Source organism: Carassius carassius, chromosome 2 (genome assembly GCF_963082965.1).
Source record: "Carassius carassius chromosome 2, fCarCar2.1, whole genome shotgun sequence".
Taxonomy (NCBI): Eukaryota; Metazoa; Chordata; class Actinopteri; order Cypriniformes; family Cyprinidae; genus Carassius; species Carassius carassius.
Window position 1 is genome coordinate 20,921,686 of NC_081756.1, and position 23,170 is coordinate 20,944,855.

Genomic DNA, 23,170 nt, shown 5'->3' on the forward strand with positions numbered 1-23,170 from the left:
CTTTTAAAAGAGAAGAAAAGTAATCGGATCTAGCAGTTTTTAATGCTTTTCTGTAGGATAGGTTACTTTCCCGCCAAGCAATACGAAATACCTCTAGTTTTGTTTTCCTCCAGCTGCGCTCGATTTTTCGGGCTGCTCTCTTTAGGGTGCGAGCATGCTCATTATACCATGGTGTCAAACTGTTTTCCTTAACCTTCCTTAAGCGTAGAGGAGCAACTGTATTTAAAGTGCTAGAAAAGAGATAGTCCATAGTTTCTGTTACATCATCAAGTTGTTCTGAGGTTTTGGATATGGTAAGGAATTTGGATACATCAGGAAGATAACTTAAAAAGCAGTCTTTTGTGGTAGAAGTGATGGTTCTACCATACTTGTAACAAGAAGTAGAATTTACAATTTTGGTTATATGAAGTTTGCACAAAACTAAATAATGATCTGAGATATCATCACTTGGCTGCATAATTTCAACACTATCAACATCAATTCCATGTGACAGTGTTAAATCTAGAGTATGATTTCGACAACGAGTAGGTCCTGAAACGTGTTGTCTAACCCCAGTAGAGTTCAGAATGTCTATAAATGCTGATCCCAATGCATCTTTTTCATTATCAACATGGATATTAAAATCACCAACTATTAAAACTTTATCTGCAGCCAGAACTAACTCGGATGTAAAATCACCAAACTCTTTAATAAAGTCTGTATGGTGCCCTGGTGGCCTGTATACAGTAGCCAGTACAAACATAACAGGGATAATGTTATATGAAGCACCATTACTTCAAACGAGTTATACTTGAAGCCTGCCCTCTGAGAAATCCTGAAAACGTTGTTATAAAACCTCCCCCTTTGCCTTTTAGACGCGGCTCATGTTTATAACAGTAATCTTGGGGGGTGGACTCATTTAAAATAATGTAATCATCCGGTTTTAGCCAGGTTTCTGTCAAACAGAGCACATCCATATTATGATCAGTGATCATATTATATTCATACAAATAATCAATAAAAATTTTCCTGAGCTTTATCCAATAATCTTATATTAAAGCATTACAATAAGCATGCAAAAATGTGCCGCAAACCATACTAAATTCTATTAATTGTTTAATTATTTAATTTTTTTTGAGTCATGGTGAATTGAATAATAACATTGGACAGTGACAAGTAAGCAATACTTGATTTTGTTTGTTAATAAAGTAGACTAGGGCTGCACGATGTGTCGTTTAAGCATTAGGGCTGGGTATTGATTCAGATGTTCCAGATTGATTCGATTTCAATTCACAATCTCTCAAATCGATTCGATTTCGATTCTCGATTCGATTTTCTATACTCGACTCTCGATTCAAGTCAATGAATATAGATTTAATACAAATGCTATATGTATAAAAAAGAACAGTGAACATAAGTTTACAATTGGGTAATTAATAAAAAGAAATTAAGAGCCACAAACCTGTATATTAAACTCTTTTATTTTAGGTACACTTGAGTACATTAAAACAGAACCCATCTCTAATTTTCAAATGCATTCAATTATGTTAAATAAATACACGTTTGATGCAAGATGAAAAATGCTTTGTTCTTGTCCACAACACTATCGTCGTCGTCTTGCTTAGGAAATCAAAAATGCTTCCATACCTCTGACTTTTTATGTGAAGGTGGCATCAACGTCGACAAAGCACCTGAAACCCTTTCAGCCAGTGGTTCTCAATCTTTTTTCCAGCGGGCCGCATTATGGTCCAAGTACAAGTCTCGTGGGCCGCACGCATATAATTTACACATTACGTCACCAATACAGACCAACCTGATTTATAATATTATAGCCTAAATATTATGATATCTAATCGATTAGATTCATTAGAATAAATAAATAATTCTACTGCCCATAAATAAAACACCTGATTCTGTCGGGAGCAATTTTGTGAAATTCGGCTCGATGTAGTAACACCACAATGAAGTTGCGATTGTAAAGCCTGTGTTATACTTTCCGCATGAGCAATCCGGACGCACACACAGCCAGCGCTGACGCGGACTTCTTCAATTTATACTTCCGAAAGCGTACGCTAATGGTCCGCTCTGCAACAAACATGTTAACAAACAATTTCCCAGAATTATTGCACATCGCTGTCTTTATATTCCTTATTGACGGATTGCACAGGTTCGATTGGAAATGGGCTTCATCACACTGCCTGAACATGTGCAATTGTGCTTTTGAACCCTACTGACCACGCGCACCTGTCTGCGCTGTCGTCTGTTCAGAGCCTCGGCACACACTCTCCGATGGCGATTTTTACATCACGCCCACCTAGCGGTCCATAGCGGACTCGCGGACGCAGAAAGTATAAGAGGCTTTAAGATGCAGTCTGTAAGATGCACACGGGAGCATGACTTGACGCACGACATTGCAGAAAATGTGCGTTCACAAATGTAGCCTATGTTGATCCAAATATGGAAAGCACTTTCGAATTTAATAATATGAGGTTCTCTCCAGAGATGTTTTGCCACATTTCTTCAATTAAGGATGATTGCTGCATAGTATATGGTAGAGGTGTGAACCTACACTGGTCTCACGGTTCGGTTCGATTACGATTTTCAAGTCATCGATTCAGTTCGATTCGATTATCTCGATGCATTGATGATGCACTGCATCCTTATTTTTCAATTTCGCTTCACATGTATATATTTTTGTCAATAAATACAAGCAGTCAGATATATGAACTGAACCTTTAATTTTACCTGAAACACGCTTCTTGAATGTATCAAACATCAAATAAAACTCAAGTCTGGGCACAGAAGGCAACAGCAGCATTAGATTAGAACACACAAATTTAAGTACTAAAAGTGCATAATGCAGGGAGTGTACTTAAATACTTATATAGTGCAGTGTACTTTCTTGTAAAACATTTAAATATTGACAAATGTATAAACATGAAATTAAATTACAAACCAAAATAAACAAGAGGCCAAACCTACTTGAATATAATCAATATACAAAAAACTAAATCTGCACTTCAGCAGTGTTTTTTAATACACAAAATAAAAGAAAACAAAATAACAGCACTGGGCACTGGAACTTCCTGAAATATCACAAACTGCTCAGCATGTGGGAATTTGTAAATTTTTCTTTAAGAACACTAACTGGTCCACATGCTCTAGTTTGAGTGCTTCTTTTAGCAGTGACCACATCTCCTGCTGTGGAGAAAACTCGCTCTGCAGACACACTTGTGCCTGGGATACACAAGTATCGCTTTGACAGCCGAGAGAGAAGAGGAAACATGACCATGGACACACCACCAGTTCAAAGGGTCCTCAGTGAGAGGCAGAGATGGAGCTTTACTGTATGCCTCCATTTCCTCCTTAGCAATGACATAAGGGGTCTTGGGTTCTACTGTACCTTCAGTGTCAGTGAAAGACTGTCCAGCAAACTCACAAGCAGCGATGAGGCCTTTCGTTTGGGAGCAGCAGAGGGCCTGTCCTCAATGGAGGTTTCTTCTCCTGTTCCCTCAGGTGCTTCATCCACTTCTGTCATTCTAGGTGTACCCTGTGTTTGAACAACGTATTTGAAAATACAATTAAACTAGGACAGTGGCAGTGCAGTCAGCCAATACAACAGCTCACATAATATATGAGAATTATAATTTTTTCCATTTTAATAATAAATAAAAATAATAATAAATAAATTTAAATTACTTAACATTTGAACAAATTTGACCTACTATTAATATTATGAGCTTTTAATTTTATATAGCCTTTTGTACAAGAAACATGATAGAATTACCTCCAAGGATGCAGCCTCCTCTGTCAGTGCTCTGTATACCTCCGATCTCTCCTCTTCTGTTAGAAAAGGCATTCCCTTAAATCTGGGATCCAGGGCAGAGGCTGTATGAAGGATCCTCTTCTGTGACTCACTGTTGTACCTCTTCAGGAGATCTGTTCTGATTGCATTCTTGATCTCATGGATCATGTGCGAGTCTCCGTTGGTGTCTGACATATTCTGGAGGAGTTGCGCATGTAGAGGAGCAACGAGGGAAACTGTCGGATTGCGCTCTTCTGACATCAGTGTTGTTGCATCCTTCATTGGCTTTAATGCCCTCACAGCATCCTCTGCATTTGTTACATCTGTTTCAGTAAGAGTGCACAGATCTGTCTCTCCTTTTCTGACTTCTGGTGACAGCAAGGTGGCACAAATTGCAGGTTGTTGTTCCAGGAACCTCTCGACCATGTCGTATGCGCTTTTCCATCTTGTTGCAACATCAGTTATCAGTTTATGATTTTTCAGGCCAAGACATTGCTGTTTCACTTTCAGACAGTGGCTCGCTGTGGTGCTGCGATGAAAGAATGTTGATATTCGTCGGATTCTGACCAAAAGCCTGGAGAGCACGCCCACTTTAAGCGTGCGCTGGGATGCCAGATTCAGCGTATGTGGAAGCATGTTACGTGAGGGAATTTTCCGAATTGAGCTGCAGCGATCATGTTCGACGCATTATCTGTTACAAGCACTACATCCTTATGTGATAGCTGCCATTCATCCACGACATGAGACAGTAGCTCTGCCAGATGAGCACCCGTGTGAGACTCATAAACGGCTCTTGTTTGCAGCACATGAGAGAAAATCTTCCAGTCATCGCGAATGTAATGTGCCGTTATTGTCACATACGACTCTGTCGCGACCGAAGTCCAGGAATCACATGTTATTGCAACTCGATGAGCTTGGCTCATTGACGCCATTACCTGGGCTTTGGTTTCGAGGTAGAGTTCCGGGATAACTTTTTCTGAAAAGTGGCTGCGAGAGGGGAGCTTATATCGCGGCTCCAGTGTTGTTAACAGGTGGCGAAACCCGGGGTTTTCCACTACAGAAAAGGGCCGTATATCCTTTGCAATAAAAGATGCCACTGCTCTGGTAATTATCTGCCCTCTCACTGAGTTTGGCGGCAACGTTGATATAAGTTGATCAATTTTTGGCTGAGGTGGATCCACAATGGCACTGACAGGCGTTTGCAGCTCGGGGTGAAAACAACTGACGTGGTTTCTCATGTTGGTGGTATTACCCCCTGCATATTTTATTTTTCCGTGACATGATTTGCACACAGTGTGTGTCTTGTCAAGGTCGGGCTTACCGTGTTGTTGATAAAAGCCGAAATGTGCCCAAATGTCGGCTTTTAAAGTGGTTGGAGCATTTTTTATTGCACGCTCAGGCGTTTCGCCTCCCTCTGCCATTGTATGCCGCGACTAAGCACGCGGTGATGACGTCAGAAATGCGTCAGTACATTATAACCGGTTATGGGCTATTACTGAACCGAAACTAGGGCTGTGCAAAAAATCGAATGCGATTTTCATGCACATCTCATCAGTAAGACGCTCCTGTAATTAGTTGTATATCTCCAGCACGTGTGTTCGGATCAGGGTTGCCAGGTTTTCACAACAAATCCTGCCCAGTTGCTTCTCAAAACTAGTCCAAAACTAGCCCAATCGCGCTTCGAGGTGGTTCCCCGATAAAAAATTGCTTCCCGGGGTTAAAATATAAATTTTTTGGAAGGGTTGCCTTGGTAAAATTCGCATTTTAGGTGCTAAATATCACGTTATTTGTATTGGGGTCGCTTCGACCTACGGACATGAAAAACAACCACAGACTTGGCAACACTGGTTGGCATTTACTACACCGAGCCGTAATTCACTGACAATCTACACAAAATCGATGTTAAAATCGCAGGCGATTCTTTGTCGATTTTGAAAACAATTTTGTGTTAGTTGTCGGTAGACTACGGCTCTGTGTAGTAACTGCCGCTCCACCTGAACCAGTGTTGCCAAGTCTGCGATTGTTTTTCATGTCCGCGGTTTGAAGCAACCCCACTACCAATAACGTGATATTTAGCCCCTAAAATGCGAATTTTACCAAGGCAACCCTTCCAAAAAATGTATATTTTAACCCCGGGAAGCAATTTTTATCGGGGAACCTCCTGGAAACGCGATTGGGCTAGTTTTGGACTAGTTTTGAGAAGCAACTGGGCAGGATTTGTTGTGAAAACCTGGCAACCCTGATCTGAACGCACGTGCTTGAGATATACTTCTAATTACAGGAGTGTCTTTACTGATGAAATGTGCATGAAAATCGCATTCGATTTTTTGCACAGACCTAACCGAAACCGAATCGTCCTCGTCTGCATCGCGATGCACCGTAGAAACGATTAATTTTGACACCCCTAGTATATGGTGTTTCCATTTGCTTGAACTTCTTCAAGTGAGTTGCGGGGCAAACAGAAAATCCTCCACTACTTATACTGCAACTATTCTTTTTTTTGTATGTGTTCAGTCACTGGCATTCTCCACATGTATTTTTTTCTCCCTTTTACCGAACTAATGGCCGTTGATGACTATTTGAATTGAATTCTGCCAAAGTGCGCGCTTTTATGTGTTCGTAATGTTATGTAAGTCTGCTCATGTCTGAAAATAATTTATGAAAAACAAAATAATTTCACATAAAAACATTAGGCTATAGCTTATATTTTTTAGTAGCCTACATTTTTTTCAATTAATGTAAAAAAAATTGATTGTAAAACAAAGTTTTTGTGTGTGTGTGTGTGTGTGTTCAGCATATGGTGGGCCGCATTTGAATTCGTGACAGGCCGCGGGTTGAGAACCACTGCACTGAATGAATGAATGACAGGTTCGTTGGTAACATCGCACAAGGCACATAAGAGGGTGACATCTAGTGGAGAAGATTTGTAATTAGATTAATGGTAATCTTACATTCAATGTCTGCGGAAATAAATGTGAAAAAAAAAACGATTCATGGCCTTTGAGAATCGATTTTGAATTGACCACATTTGAAAAAATGATTAATCGAAAAATAGATTTTTTTACCCAGCCCTATTAAGCATCGATATCGCGATGTACGAATCCACAATAGTCACATCGCAGGATGTGCGATGTAGGCTGTCGTAGTTGATCCGTTATTCATTAACCGTAGGGGCCAGCTGCTCCCCGGCCCTTGACGAATGTGATTCGCGGATTAATTGCACAGCTTAACCATCATAGAGTGAAAGTTTATCATTTGCATGTGTTTTTAAGTCCTGTCAGTTTAACAGGGGCATATAAGAATGAGCAGAGAGAGAGAGAGCGCGAGAGAGCCCCGGCCGCGTGTGCACGCTCACCTTCACCATCTTCAAACAACACGAGCACTGTCTTGCTCTCTCTCCCTCGCGCATATTAATCAAAATCAATTGACACGATGGTGTCGGGAAAAAAAAAAAATCCAGTGATGCAATGTTTTCTGTGTTGTTAAATCTTGTGCGATATCCTAAACTGCAGAGATAATTACACAACGCGTGCTGTACACGTCTGATTCGCGAACTAATGATTCCTTTGAACCGATTCAATTTAATTAATGGGTTAAACAACTGACCTGTCCAACACTGAACTCACGAGATGTCTGAATTGGTGTATAAAAAAATCTGTAACACTTTACAATAATGTTCTATTTATTACACTGTTTAACTACATTATTTAACATTTACTATTACTAAACTGCACTTCTACAACATTGTTAATTTCAACGTTTAGGCTGTAGCCTTCATTGTTGAAATCAAAAGTTGTACAGTATTTGTTAACATAGTTAATGCACTGTAAAGTAACATTACCAAACAATGAACAGCTGTGTTTTTATAAACTAAGATAGACAAAGATGAATAAATATAGTAACAAAAGTATTGCTCGTGGTAAGTTCATGTTAGTTAATATGTTAACAATTCAAACCATATCCTAAAGTTACAAACAAATAATTTACTCTAATTTAAATAATACTCTGATGTTTAAATCATTTAAAATGAAAATGTAAGTGTGCTCACCCCATTGGTTTGTAAGAAAAAATTAGATTAGATTTCATATTGCAATATATATCGCAGAAAAATAAAATATTGCAGTGTCATTTTTTCCCAATATCGTGCAGCCCTAAAGTAGACTGTAGCAAAAATTACACAAGGTGTGTCAAACCCAAAGTGAAAGCAGTCCCTTCCTCCTCTGGAATAAATCACTTCTCCTTGGTACATGGGTTAGTTATGGTTAAGTTATTGTTGTACGTTACAACAGAATTGGTCGTCGAGTGAAAGCATGAGAAGTGTTTACGAGTCAGATCTATCAAATGATGGAAATACACTGAAATAAACTGCTTCTGCTATCAAATATCACAATAATAAAATGCTAGCAATAGCATCAAATACAAAATATGTCCCCTCATATATGAAAGCAAAGAAATCCAGATGTTCTACTAAAGATCTGTGACTTTTGTGCATTTTCTTATAATGCTAGAAAGTTTTTTTTAATTTTATTTATTTATTTGAAATGACTGTAGAGATGATCTTAACAAGGTGTGTGGTAATATGTACAGTATGCAATCTTGGGGATTGCCCAGAGAGACCCCATTCTTCTGTACTGGCTGACTTTGCTTTGACTTTTCTATAGCGGTGTTTATCATTCAGGAAGGGTTTGGCTGGTTTAGTACTGACATTGGTAGAGTTCAGTCTTTAAGTGCAGCTATTCTGTAGTAACAGAGCCACTATCTATTATGGGGAAGCTAATCCAAAGTATAAAGAAAACTACAGAGACACACACACACACACAAAATCGCAAGAAGCAGTGTTCTTGTGTTCCCATGTTATTAGTCTTTCTGGCCAGGTCCAAGCTCACATACATCCTCACACCTTCCGGACTTGTTACAGTGGGCTTTGAAAAGGAAATGTCATTGTTCACCACATGTGACAGCAGAGGTGGAAAGTAACGAATTACATTTACTCGCGTTACTGTAATTGAGTAGCTTTTTTGTGTACTAATACTTTTTAAAGTAATTTTTTAAATCTGTAATTTTACTTTTACTTAAGTATATTTTGATTGAATTATTGTACTTCGCTACATTTTAAAACACATTAATTACTGAGTAAAAATAAATAAATCGCTCCCTGGAAACTACGGCAGTAAATAATGGGCAGGAGGGCAAACTGGAGCTAAAATCACAAGAAAGATGCAGACGGACAAAACAGGCGTCAGTGGTGCAGACACCGCTGAAAACAAAACCCCGTCATATTCTGAAGTTGAACTCGAAGGAAATGAAGTGAACCCCTGGCCATATGTATGCTCTATTATACAGTGTAAGCTGTACTTGCCTAGGAAGACCAAACTAGCAGCTTATAAAATCTCGACAAGACATCAACCCTTCGTAAGAATGTAGAGGTAAGCTAAATAATTGCATCGTTGCATTGGTGGTTAAAATGAAGCTTTGACATTTTAGCAAGAGGTTTTGCACAAATTAGCCAAAAAGACCGTGGTATTTTTGTTTTAATGATGTGCGCGCGCATTTATAGTGCGTTCTTTCACTCTGTGATTCAGTCTCCTAAAATGCATTTAGAATGATCACAAAATTGAAGATATAGGGGCAGAAAATTCACATATTTATATAATTTCATATATTAAATCAAAATCACACAAAGAATGCCATATTTTCCTCCAAAAATCATCATGAATATATACATACATATATATACATATATAACAGTTCAGTAAACAAGTTAATTAAGAGACTTGCGTTTTAGACACCATATTGCCTTTTTTAGCTCTATTTCTACCACAGAAAATAATTCCAAACACAGCCACCAAAGCACAGTTTTGCGTCTCTGAGCAACGTGACAGTGTTTCGTTTCTGAATGATTCAACCGTTTAAATGATTCGGTTCAATCGCAATGACTCACTTATTAACAGTGACTTGCTGACACATACTGGCCTTTTTAATTTCACATTTAAAGTATCTTTTGATTTTTTTAAATAATTAATTTCTTATCATTTCAAATGAGTATTCAACATTTTATGTCTTGTATATCAAAACATTATTCATGCATTTGTAACTGCAGGTTAAAGGCATTCTTGTTCTGCACTAAACAGTGTGTAAATACATCTAAATGCCACTTCCAATGAATCTTCTGCATTTCCTCTGCATTAAAAGATGAGTTTGTTGATACTGATTTGCCTGGTAACAGCCCAAATGTTTTATTATTCTAAATAACTGATTCCTTTAATTAAAAACAACTAGTTTGAGACTAATAGACCTATCCCAGGGGTGTCAAACTCAGTTCCTGGAGGGCCGTAGCCCTGCAGAGTTTAGTTCTAACCCTGCTCCAGCACACATATCATGTAGTTTTCAAATAAACCTAAATGATTAGATTAGCTGGATCAGGTGTGTTTAATTAGGGTTATATCTAAACTGTGCAGGACTGTGGCCCTCCAGGAACTGAGTTTGACAACCTTGGCCTGTCCCATTTTTGACTCCCTCCCACTGTTAAAATGTAACTAAGTAGTTTTTACTCTGAGTAAATTTTAAATGAGCTACTTTTTACTTTTACTTGAGTAGATTTTTAGACTGGTACTTTTACTTGTACTTAAGTAAAATTTCATTAATGTAATGGTACTTTTACTTGAGTAGAATATTTTTGTACTCTTTCCACCTCTGTGTGACAGCATGCGTTGTTTATAGTGTGGAGATCGAGTGTGGAAGCATTGGTGAGCAGCATAACAGATTTATTTTAGTAAATTATTAAAATTTTCAGCAAAGTAAAATATAGTGTGAAGCAGGCATTGGTTATCATATGTGAGTGAGGGCTGGATAAAGCATTGAGTTTGTCAGTGTGACTTAATTTAGTTGCTGAAGTTTGTCATCTGTTAGACAGTTTGTGCATGGCTATTTATGTTTGTGTTTTTGTTTGTGCATCAGGTGAAGTAGGGCTGCAGCCATTAAATGTTTTGATTTATGCGGGGAAGAGAGAGTGACAGCAGTTTGTTAATGGCCCCTCAAGATATTAGCCAGTGTGCCCTGTGTCTGCTGCTCATCTCAATGTCCTCTCTCGTCCCCTCCTCCTCCAGCCTGCCCCTGTTGACCGCTGCAGGATGTTGCCAGCTCTTGCAAAGTCTTCTTGCAATACAGGTGCTGGTCATATAATTAGAATATCATCAAAAAAATTGATTTATTTCACTAATTCCATTCAAAAAGTGAAACTTGTAAATTATATTTATTCATTACACACAGACTGATATATTTCAGATGTTTATTTCTTTTAATTTTGATGTTTATAACAAAAGATATCAAAAGATATTCTAATTATATGACCAGCACATGTATTTGGTAATTTTTTAAAAGAGAAATTCAGAGGAAACAATGCCTGGTCTAATTAAATTAATTACACCCTGCTAGAGCTAAATTAATTTCTTTATTTTTATTGTATGCATACAACTTTCATTGTACCCACCAACAAAATTTCACAGTTCAATTGTGTGTGTGTGTTTGTGTGTGTGTGTGTGTGTGTGTGTGTGTGTGTGTGTGTGTGTGTGTGTGTGTGAGCATGAACACACGCATTTTAGCTCTGTTTGTAACAAACAAGGTTACAGTTCAGATTTGTTTCACTGGTTAATGTTTAAACAGGATAGTCCACCCAAGATTGAACATTTCAAATGGTTTATTCCAAACTAGTATGACTTTCTTTCACATTAGACAAGTCAGGTTTGAAACAATTTGAGTAATGATGAATAAATGATGCTGTCCCTTTAAAGAGAATGTTCACTCACTGTTCATTCAGGGTTTGAGGGCCTGACTGTTACTGAATCATCTCTTTGTGCCAGTTTTGAATTGTTTCAGCATCAGGCCTGGAAGAATTTACTTGTGTGGATACTGTAGGCTTGTCTGGAAGAACTGGGTTCAGTCCTTCTGAATAATGCATGAGTAATTCAATCATGTTTGGTAGGCTCAGTAGTGCTGAGTAAGAGACCTGTACACTACCTGGAGGACATTACACCTTATGAATGACCTACAGGTTCTTCCTAACTTTGTCATGAACTGCCAGTGTCTTCCCCATCTCACTGTTGAGACTAATGAATGAATAACAAGTTGAATACACTGCTCTAAAATCAACAAGTATATCATTCAGATGTCCCAGAGCCATTATTTTAGTCTCTACTAGCATCTCATGTCCATTGTCCATAAATATGTATTGTCCAAATGTCTTTCAGTTTGGCTTGTAGACTACTGTTCAAAAGTTTGGAGTGAGTAAATCAATCTTTATAAAAGGAACGTAATACTTTTATTCAAAAAGAATGCCTTAAATGGACCAAAAGTGTCAGAAAAGGCATTTATAATGTTACAAAAGAGTTCTTTAGAATTTCTTTATCATCAAAGAATCCTGAACAAAAATATATCATGGTTTTTGCAACAAAAAAAAAAGCATTTACCATAAAACTTTACTACAATCTTTTTCAACATTGATGATATAAACTTTAAGTTCACTGGGCCCAGTCTTTTGAACGGTAGAGTATGTGTTAATGTTTTTGTTTTCCACATGCTTATGTTTGTCCACCCTTAAAAGTCACACCGAGTCCTCTCTTAAATAGGCTTGTTCACTTGGCTCCGAGATGTCTGCATTCTCATGCCATTTATACTTACCTTTCTTACCCCTCTCCAATGTTAACGCTAATGGTGCTCAGTGGTTGATAACTTTAGCTACTTGTTAGCCTTCTTTCCCTTAGCAACGAAGAGACGAATAGAAAAGACAGAAACAGACAACTATTCTTAGAATCCGGCGGAAAAGGGGAGGGCGGGAGAATGATGCCATCTCTGATGAAGAGATCTTTAGGTGACAGGTGCCTTCCTGACAGTCTTTCCCCAAGTTTCATAAGCTCTGTGTGTCGTCATTGTTTTTTTGACATGACCTTTACCTCAAGGAGGTCGTTTGGACTTATTGTTGATTTAGTTGTGTTGTGGGACTTCTAAAGATCTCCACTTCCATTACTCCCACAGACAGACACCATGAAAACAAAGGCTTAACCGGCTGCTCTCATCGCTGAGGGATTAGGTATTCTTTGGGATTATTTTTACCTTGGATGACTTCCTGTTTAGGGTTATATCGTACAATCCTATTGAAGTCTGTTAATTTGAATTTGCTGCTCAGCAGAGGCCTCAGAGTTTTTAATATTGCATGTAGTTTCGTAATGATTGCCAGGTGCAGAAAACATTTCAAAAATCACTTTAATGTTTCGATCCAATGTATGTTTACAGTGCTTTAGAAAAGGGGAATGTTTTAAGTGTATGTTTGCGAGTGAGAGAGAGAGTGGGTAAGTGAAGATGGGCAGCATTGCCTGGAGGGAGAGACTCGTGTCTGCTGCTCTCTACTCGGGCAGAATTTAAATCAGCTATGCCCCACCCAAACATCTCACACATTCTCTTTGAAGAGCTGTTCAGTGCTCTCATACTACACTAACAATTTACAACAGCTGGAAGAGAGATAAAGAGTTCTAAGGATCAGAATAAGATCGTTATTTCCGGTGTACATCTGTCTGTATGAGTGTGTTTGCATTTGTTTGCTACTTTATTGTGATCATTGTGACTGGTTGGTGTAACAAAGTTTATCCTTCCGGAGCTCCTCTGTGGGACTCGAGACCGGTGAGTGGTGCAGGTGTCGATCATTTTCATTAACTCCTCCGCCTCACTCCATTCCCATGTCTCTTGGCCCGCCTCTCTCGTCACAATTGGGTCATGTGACACTGATCGTGATGCCTCTGAAGATCTGTGATTTTCACCTTCGTTCTGCACTGCCAGTCTGTGCTAGAAAGTAATGTAGTCATTTATTTACTCATCACCAGTTATCTTGTCCATGTTGACACATTAACCACCTGTATACTGTATACAAGGAATGTGTTAAATTGATCAAAAGTGACATTAAATAAAGACTTTCCATTTATCAAAGAATCCTGAAAAAAATGCATCACGGTTTCCACAAAAATATTAAGCAGTACAACTGATAATAATGTTTCTTTAGCACTAAATCAGCATATTAGAATGATTTTTTTGAAGGATCATGTGACACTGAAGCCTGGAGTAACGGATGCTGAACATTCAGCTTTGCCATCACAGAAATGCATTTTAAAAATTAACATTAACATTTTAAAATATATTAAAATAGAAAATGGTTATTTTAAATTGTAATAGTATTTGACATTATAAATTCTTAATATTGAACACACATCCTCTGTGTTTCGATTGCTTTGCAGCAAGATGTGGAGAAACTTACAGACATTGAAAAACTCTACCTCTATCTCAAGTTGCCTTCTGGACCCAGCAGTGGCAGTGAGAAAAAGTGAGTGATTTTTCTGTGTTCTACTAAATTGCATTCAGGCAAAGTTCAGTAATGCTTTTATATTCTTTAACATATTGCATTTTGCTAATGGTAGGAGAAACACAGCCGCAGAACAGCATCTGTGGTTACTAACTGAACATGATTTCAAATTGTATTGTTAAATGCTTTCCTCTCAGTGAGCAGAGCTCCATGTCATCAAGTCGTACCCAGCAGTTGCATGCTTTTAGCTGGATTCGTAACCACCTTGAGGAGCACCCCGAAACATCGCTGCCTAAACAAGAAGTCTACGATGAGTACAAGTAAGTCAGGAATCCTGCGCCATCTTGCTTTCTACATACTTATAACTCAATCATCTTGAAGAGATTAAATATGTATATATGTAAAATGTACTTCAGCACTGTGAGATGCTTTGTGGTGTCTGTGCAAATTGTAATATTTTATTTATTTATTAACTAATTAATTATTATTATTATTATTTTTTTTTTTTTTACATGTGGACGCTTCACAGGAGTTACTGTGATAGTCTGGTGTATCACGCTCTCAGTGCTGCAGACTTTGGAAAGATCATGAAGAACGTCTTTCCTTGTATGAAGGCACGTCGACTTGGCATGCGAGGCAAATCCAAATATCCTTCAGTTTAACGTTTTGTAACAATCCCATCCCCCCCTATTCCATATGCAGTGTATGCCTAGGAACAAAAACCAGTAAATATATCAGCTGTGTGGGATAAAAGTACAGGAATGAGGTTAAAGGTTCGGTTGGAGTCTTCTCATACCCAAATGTTTCATACAGAAGAGAATAGATGGGTTAACAGTAAATTGTATTTTTGGTTTGGTGTGAAAACTCTGTGATGGTCTTTTTTGATTGGTTACCAACACCTTTGCCCAACATGGCTTATGGCACTGGCTTGGCCTCGATTGTGTTTTTTACATATTGATTATTGAAAATTTTAATTCCATAGTATAACGTTATTATGTTATTTGCTTTATGCCAAAGTGATCTAATACCTTTTTTGATATGTGGGCATTCACATGCCTTTTATTTGTGTGATGGACAGTTGTATTACCTTGACTTCTGTGAATGTATTGTTATAGTGGACTTAGGAAGAAGGCTTTTGTTCACATGCCATCTCTTCCAAACCTAGATCTTAACAAATCAGGTGATGGGGTAAGTTACTACTCTTTTATTTATTTCATTAAATATCTTACTTTATGTATGTATGTATGTATGTATTTATGTTCTTGCCTTACCTCTGTTTAGCTGCAATTATATCCCTCTTATTTTAGCTATCACTCAGATATCCAAAAATGGCATGTATCAAAGTCTAGAAAATTGTCTATTCTATTTAAAACTGTTGATTCACTTGATTAACTTTTCATTGTCAGTGTGAAGTGTTTGAATCTACTGGTCAACTGTCCAGTGCAGAAGATGAGGTGCGCATGGCTGCATGTGGGTTGGTGTGTGAGTGGGCACAGAAAGTGCTGAGTCGGCAGTTTGACAGTGTTGAGGATCTGGCTCGGTATCTTTTGAACAGCCACTACATCGGAACTAAGTCTGTGGCTGCTCTTACTGTGATGACCGGTTCCCCATCAGGTACAGTAAACTTGTAATAGCCCAGGAGTTGACTCCATGTACCTAAACTTGCAAATGTCTCCACCTTGTGGCTAACAACCACAAGACAAAGGTTATAATAATTGCATGTTTTGGAAAAAAAAATCATGTTTTTTTTTTTTTTTTAACGTCATTAATATTCTACAATCAGTTCTCTTTTTCTTTTTTTTCTTTTTTTTCCACAGGAGCAAAGATTTCCATTCAGTCATCTGCATTTGCTCCCACAACCGATGCACACTCATTCCAACCTCAGGTTAAAACCCTGGTCTCACCCTCGGTAGATGCCAAACAGCAGCTACAAAGGAAGATCCAGAAGAAGCAGCAAGAACAAAAACTGCATTCTCCACTCCCTGGTGAAGCTCAGGCCAGGAGGGCAGATGGGGGCATAACTCCTGGGGCAGGGACAGGCATACCCTGTGGAAGTCCTGCTCTTCTCTCGCCACAACCTATTGGTATTGTGGTTGCAGCTGTTTCCAGCCCCATCACGGTAAACTATGATTTTTACACAAAAGTAAAACAATATTACAAATGACAGAATTCAATTTAATTTAACCTGTTTCGTTGACTATTATTTGTCATTCCTTCTTTTGTATTTCCTGCAGGTTCAGAGGAGCAGACAGTTGATGTCTCCTAGCCCTGTTCCCATGGCAGCTGCAGACAGCAAAGTTCTTCCTGTAAACTTTCAAGTGGTTACTCAGTCAGTGCAGCCTGTGAAGCAGTGCCCCAAGACACCTTGTAACATCTCGGCCAGTCCGATAAGTGACCGGTCAGCCCGTCACCGGTATGCCCAAATCCTGCCCAAACCATCTGCCTCAAGTGGCATCACCCTGCGCTCACCAACACTGCTCATCACTAACAGCCCCATTAAGACTGTAAGGTCAACTCCACATGTCAGTTCGGTCAATGTAGTCAAGATGACAACCATATCTCTGGGCTCTAATGGCAGTGGGACCAGCACACCAGCCGATAACCCTGCCAGCAACAAAGTCAGACCTGCATCTGCTGGAATTGCCAACCTCAACAACGATCCACAGCCAGTCACACGTGTTCGCAGTGGGTCTATAGCTGCAATGCCGTCTGTTTTGGCAAGATCAGGGCGCTCAACAATCACAATGCCAGTCATTGACATTAAAACAAATACTGAAGCCATAATTGGAAGTAGTCAAGAGCTTGGTGGTATGAGTAGACTGGCAACCTGTCCGGACGCCGTTGGTGGTGGTGTACAATGGTCAGGAAAGCTCAAACCCAGAGCAGCTAGCGTACCCAATCCTCTTGACAAGGGCTCTCTGGGATTGAACACTCTAACAGGGACCCAATACAATGAGAGGACACTCCTTAGTGTCAAAACTCTGGCTGCTGGCAGCAATAAAACGTCCAACACTAATGAAAGCATTTTGTATCAAAACACAAGTAGCTCTCAGTCAAACAGTGGTAATGCAGTTGTGACAGCTTCCAAAGATGCAATGTTGGCATCCAAGAGCCCTCACAAAAGACCTGGCTTATCCACCGATTTGAGCCCAACACCTGTTAAAAAAGCCCACATTTCTGTGCTACCAGCCGGTGGATCCGACGGACTAAAGTCAAACATAATGGCGAAGCAAATTCCAAGATCAAGTACTCCAATAAGTCCGGAAAGTGCACCCCTCACAGCCATAGGCAAAGCTACTACAGGTCCGGTCAGGAATACTGGCTTCCAGACAGTTCGCAGGCCACAAAGCATCTCCCAGGGAAGATGGGAAGGAGCTTCATCAATAACAGATTATAGAGTTCCTGTCTACTCTACAGCAAGTCAGGATACTTCAGTGGGAAATATCATGTTTCAGACTGGTTGCAGACCTCGAAGCATCTCCCAAGGGAGATGGGAAGGATCTTCAATAGGTATCGAAGGTAGAGCTGTGGTCACCCGTACTGTTAGTGCTCCAGGTCAAGCATTGCTACAAGTAACAAAAAACTCACAGGATTTGCTTATAGACCAGTCTGACTCTTCTGCAGTATGTGAACTGAAGAGTGGATTTTGGAATAGGGAGCTGCAAGATGACACTCAACAACATCAGGAAATTTATGGCCCGCAAATGGTATCTGATCCAAAGCTGTCCACCTCAGTGATGGAGACTCTTCCTGAAATTGCTCAAGCCTCTCCTTCCAACCAGCAGGTTCAAATGAGTGACTATGGAACCCAGGCCAACCTTGGCTACTTTCCCTTTAATGATGATGACATGACCCAGGATAGCATTGTTGAGGAACTTGTACAAATGGAAGAGCAGATGAAAATTAAAAATAGCATGCAAAGTTTCAGCAACTGTGTGGATAATTCACTACAAGGCCAGCAACAAACCATGCAGACTACCACAATGTCTACCCTCCAGTCCAACACCATGTACTACAGCTCTGCTCATAGCTGTAGCACCCCAATCCAAACACCCACCCCAACTCCTACTCCCACTTCAGAGATGATAGGAAGTGGCCAGGGTTTGATGCATGAAAGCCCCTGTTCGCGCTTGGTCCCTACCACTCCGGTCGACAGTGCTCTTGGAAGTAGTCGACAAACTCCTATTGGAACTCCACACTCCAACTGCAGCAGTAGTGTCCCACCAAGCCCTGTGGAATGCAGGAACCCTTTTGCCTTTACTCCTATTAACTCCAGCATTACTGGTTACCATGATGGAAGTATTGTCTCTTCAAGCCCCGTCAAACCCATGCAAAGACCAATGGCCACACATCCAGATAAGACTAAACTAGAATGGATGAATGGTGGGTACAATAACAGTGGTGGGAACTCCAACAATGGCATTAGCATTCTTCCGAGCTACCAAGACCTAGTAGATGACCACTTTCGAAAGCCTCATGCCTTCGCCATCCCAGGCCAGACCTGTCAGTCACAAACCAGACATCATGACTCCCATATTAGCCGCTTGATAACCATTTCGCCTGTCCAGCAGCAAGTGGCAAGCATGGCTAGCCTCAACAAGAAAGAGGGTTTTGCTGTTCCAGCACCCCTTGACAACAAGGCCAGCACTTCTTCCTCAGGGTCTGGAACGTTTAGGTGCCGCAGCGTTAGCCCAGCAGTCAGGCAGCGAAATTTGAGTGGTACCCAAGCTCCCAATGTTCCCCACTCTGTGATCTCTCCTTTCAACTCGCCCATAACAACTGAAATGCTAAACATCTTTTCTAACAGTGACCCTGATGCAAACATCAGCAGCATGGCACAGAGGAGTCAGTCTGTTCCAGTGACTGTGATGATGCAGTCTGAGGTTCTACCCATGCAAGCAGGCCAGCAGATGAATACCAAAAATATCACCAATGTCTTGATCAACAAAATGGATGGCAATGGAGATGACTCTGTACGTGGCCTCGGAATCAACAACATGCCATCCAACTACACTGCCCGCATGAATCTCACCCAGATTCTGGAGACCACCACAGTGCCCAGCTTCCCTGGTAGTGCCAGCCACCAAGCTCTGATCTCGCCTTGTTCATCAGCCTTTGAGTCCCAGAAGCCTGGTTACCTCATGAGAAATGCCAGGGAGGAGCCGATGAGCTTCTCTGTACATGAAAGCCAAGCACAATCAGCCTCAGAGGAGCACCAACTGCCACAACAGCTGCAGCAGCACTTAGGTAGACGGCAGCTTCTTGGGCAGGAACAGCAGAGTCAGGCCATGCTGTTGCCTCTACAGCAAAACCTCCGACAACATCAGCACCAGCGACCCTTGGATTTAGACCGAACTATTAAAGATCTTTTACATGAGGAAAGCTTGAATGCTGGCGCACATCTTGTGGGTCAAGGATCAGAGCTCCGTGCTGGGAGTTCAGAGTTTCCCAGTGATATGCGACTAACCTCTGAGCTCACTGGTAGCATAAATGACTTAAATACATTGGACACCAACCTTCTTTTTGACCCCAGTCAACAGCAAGGACAATATGAAGACTCGACACTGGAAGAACTGAAGAATGACCCACTTTTTCAACAGATATGCAGCGAGACTGCAAATTCTGCTGGCTTTGACTGGCTGGAAAGCAAAGACCAGGCAACAGTGGAAATGTTGGGTTAATTTGTGCTTTTGTGTTGTTTTTGTATTTGAAAAGGTTTCTTTGTATGTATTTTTGAAATGCCATCAGCGTATGTATTCATCTCGTTGTGAAGCACCTACTACTATAAGCCCCTGGACGTCATGACACAGGTCCATACTGAAGTGACAGTAAGTGACAGAAATTATCGACCTTTCAAGATTGCTGGTTCTTTATCTCGATGGTTAGTGAAATACAACCTATCCTGGGAGTACGGTCACGTTTTCAACCTTTTTCCCACCAGTTTTGCGAAGAAAACACACACCAGAGCTTTACATAAGTTATCAAAGACATTTTTATGCCTCTACACTGTTTTGTGCATTGTTACACAACTTTTAAATAATCTTTTGAACATTTTGCAGTCAAAGGGCATTGTATGGAAGATTGGAAAACAACTTCTTTTTAACCCTTAATCTTAAAGCAAAATATTTGTATTTTGAGGTTACACCAGCTATATGAGGTACTGTACCTAATCTAATTAGCTTTTTCACTCTGTAAACAAAGTCGGTGCTTCCATGTGCAGAAAACCATAATAAGCAACAGCTTTGAACATGTTACAGCAACATTTGTATTTGTCTTTCAGTGAACAAATAAGGGAAGAACACATCAACAATGTCAAGCTTTCAGGTGATGCTTAATATTGAAATACAGCAGCTTATACCTGCAATAGCTGTATAGAAAGTAATAACATATTCCACACAAATGTGTCATCATGTCGGAATTTGTAACGTGAGCCAGTAGGTAATTTATATTTGCAGCTTTATTCTTATTGTCAACCACTGTCAATTTGGAAGTATGCATTTACTTGCACAAAATCACTTGTTACATTAAATGACTGGTGAAACTTTAAAAAATTTTAATTTATTTAAATTTTATTTAAATTTACATATGCTAATATTTAACTAAATTTAAATCTATGAAAGATAAATACTGACCCAAGTAGAGTAATTTTTTTTTTGGCAGGCACTTCCCTAAACTGCATCCCAGGTCTCCCCGACCTCTAGATTTGAAAATATCAATCAGATTTTATCTAACAAAGCAGGCCTGGTTTAATTTAAACCCAGTCAGTAAATAATAATAGCACTGGTTATTGCACTAGCTGGCACCTTTATATTGCATTTACAATTTGAATATGGGTCTCATTTTAAATGTAAGATTTAGAAGGAAAAATTAGGGGTAATAGTAACTGGAGAAACCAAAAAATCAAAGTGCACTACAGTTATGAAAGAAAAAAAAATGATAGGACCGTTGTCAAACTATCCCAAATGTTTGTTTTATTGTTAACTATGCATTTATGAGGCCACAAAATGGATGGATGATTAGCAACTTTTCTGGCTCTGTATTAATTTTCCACAATTAATGCTAGTCATTTGGCAGTTTGCATAAATGAGATTTATTCAAGTATACTCACATGCACATGGATTGTTTTGGCATTTTCAGTGACTGTTTTCTACTTGAGTACTTCATTCAGGAACTTCTTTATAACATGCACTATTGAAGAGCCTTTATCCCTTAATCAAAGTATCGCACCAGCTGTAAAAACATCAGGAAACTGAAAATACCCAGATCGCATTACTAATAAATGAGCTCAGTGCTAATATCATCAGATAGCCCCCTGCCCCCACTCACTCTAAAAGATGGAATGAAGACATTTAATTCAAAGGGCCATTAATGTACTGAAGTACTTAGTTGTCTGCTTTCATAATAGCGGAACATAAGATACACTTGCTGAGTGTGGTAGTTATTGAAATCCATCTTAGCATGGGAGAAAGATGGTAGAAAGAATTCTGCCATTTTCGTATCACCATTTTCAAATTTAATTCTTACCCCAGCTTTTAAGATGCATGTTTTAAAATGCATTTATGAAAATGTCACCCAGGTTTAAATGGGGCCAAGACTGTGGGGTTGACAAGGGAATTTGTTTTGTGCATAATTGTCCTTTGCATACGACCACTGTAGCACTTCAATTTTATTTACATGACATGTCAGGCTTCATGCTTCTGGGATTTGTAGCAGGAAAAATGTCCACTATGGACTTTCTGTTTGTTGTGACGCTCTGTAAATAGCGTCACAAATTTTCTTTTTCTTACAATTAATAGTTTACATCAGTGGTTCTCAAACCTGTCCTGGACTACCCCCTGCCCTGCACATTTTGTATGTCTCCCTCAATTATCACAGCTGATTCAACTCATCAGCTCGTTAGTGGAGACTGTGAGACCTGAAGTGGGTGTGTCAGATAAAACGTGCAGTGCTGGGGGTACTTCATGGAGAGGTTTGAGAACCCCTGGTTTACATAACTAGACATCTCTTGTATAGATATAATTGTGTGTAAGTTTTCAAGCAGTTTTCTTATTTATTTATTATTTGGCTTCCAGTTCTTAAAAAAAAAAAAAAAAATATATATATATATATATATATATATAATTTTTTTTTAATTTATTTATTATTATTTTTTTTTTTTATTATTTGCAGAAGGGTGTGCTTTTGTGTGAGAATATATATTGGATTTTAAAATGTTTTGTTGTGGCTTCTGCATATCTTTTTTTGGATGCACAGGGATCTAGCAGTTAACACTGGAAATGTAACAACTGAAAATTCACAAAGTTCTTGCTGTTCTTTTTATTGCACTAATTTCATTGATGAACTTTGGCTTTGAGAATTTCAGTGCAATACATGAAGCCCCAGTATACTGTTTTTGAAGAGCTACTGTTTAGGGGGAAAGATATAAGTGAAAAAGTGTCAGTTTGTGTTCTTATGTTCAGGAGCCTTTTGAGGATCTCTCTGCGAAGTATTTACATGTAAATGAGTGAAAGCAATTGAAATGTTCAGTTAAAAACATTAAAATAATCCATTATCAAAATCGTAAATATGCATTTGATTACTGTACATAAATGTCATGACTTTCTTACAGTAACATGAATACAGGAAATTAAGTTGTGACTTGTTTTTTTTTTTTTAATCATTATTATTGTTTTAACAATGTCTTCAACATACTATTTCCTTCCTCTAAAAGCTGTGTATGTGAATATTTGTTTTTTGAACAAGCACTACTATTTCTATTTGAATGAAGACTATTATTCTCTGACTTGGTAGAATTTCTTTCCTACCTTTACTATTCCCTCATGTTGTTATTGTTTATATACAGACTCTTTACGGTAGTTTGATAAATTTATGACATTTCAGCAAGTTTTTCTTTATTCTTTTGTATTGAAAGTGCTTACTGATGTTGAGATCTTTTTTAAATGGTTTTTAAAACCAATAAACATTTTCTAAAAGTATTGCAAATAATTTGTTCTGTCTGTTTCAGACCGTTTTGAAACCCGGATTGGATTGTGCAAAAAAAA

General features: G+C 39.1%; 1 protein-coding gene across 2 annotated transcripts in view; it reads left to right on the forward strand.

Moving 5' to 3' along the window:
* The window catches only part of LOC132106384 (DNA-binding protein RFX7-like), a 35,161-nt gene extending 13,580 nt beyond the window's left edge, over nucleotides 1-21,581 (forward strand). For both annotated transcript variants that reach the window (XM_059512017.1, XM_059512026.1), the window contains 7 exons: nucleotides 14,065-14,150; nucleotides 14,327-14,449; nucleotides 14,659-14,775; nucleotides 15,233-15,317; nucleotides 15,536-15,743; nucleotides 15,947-16,248; nucleotides 16,364-21,581. In XM_059512017.1, the coding sequence (XP_059368000.1) occupies nucleotides 14,065-14,150; nucleotides 14,327-14,449; nucleotides 14,659-14,775; nucleotides 15,233-15,317; nucleotides 15,536-15,743; nucleotides 15,947-16,248; nucleotides 16,364-19,810 (4,368 nt within the window). In that variant the 3' untranslated portion in view covers nucleotides 19,811-21,581. The remainder of the gene's footprint in view (nucleotides 1-14,064; nucleotides 14,151-14,326; nucleotides 14,450-14,658; nucleotides 14,776-15,232; nucleotides 15,318-15,535; nucleotides 15,744-15,946; nucleotides 16,249-16,363) is intronic.
* Nucleotides 21,582-23,170: the final 1,589 nt, after the last annotated feature.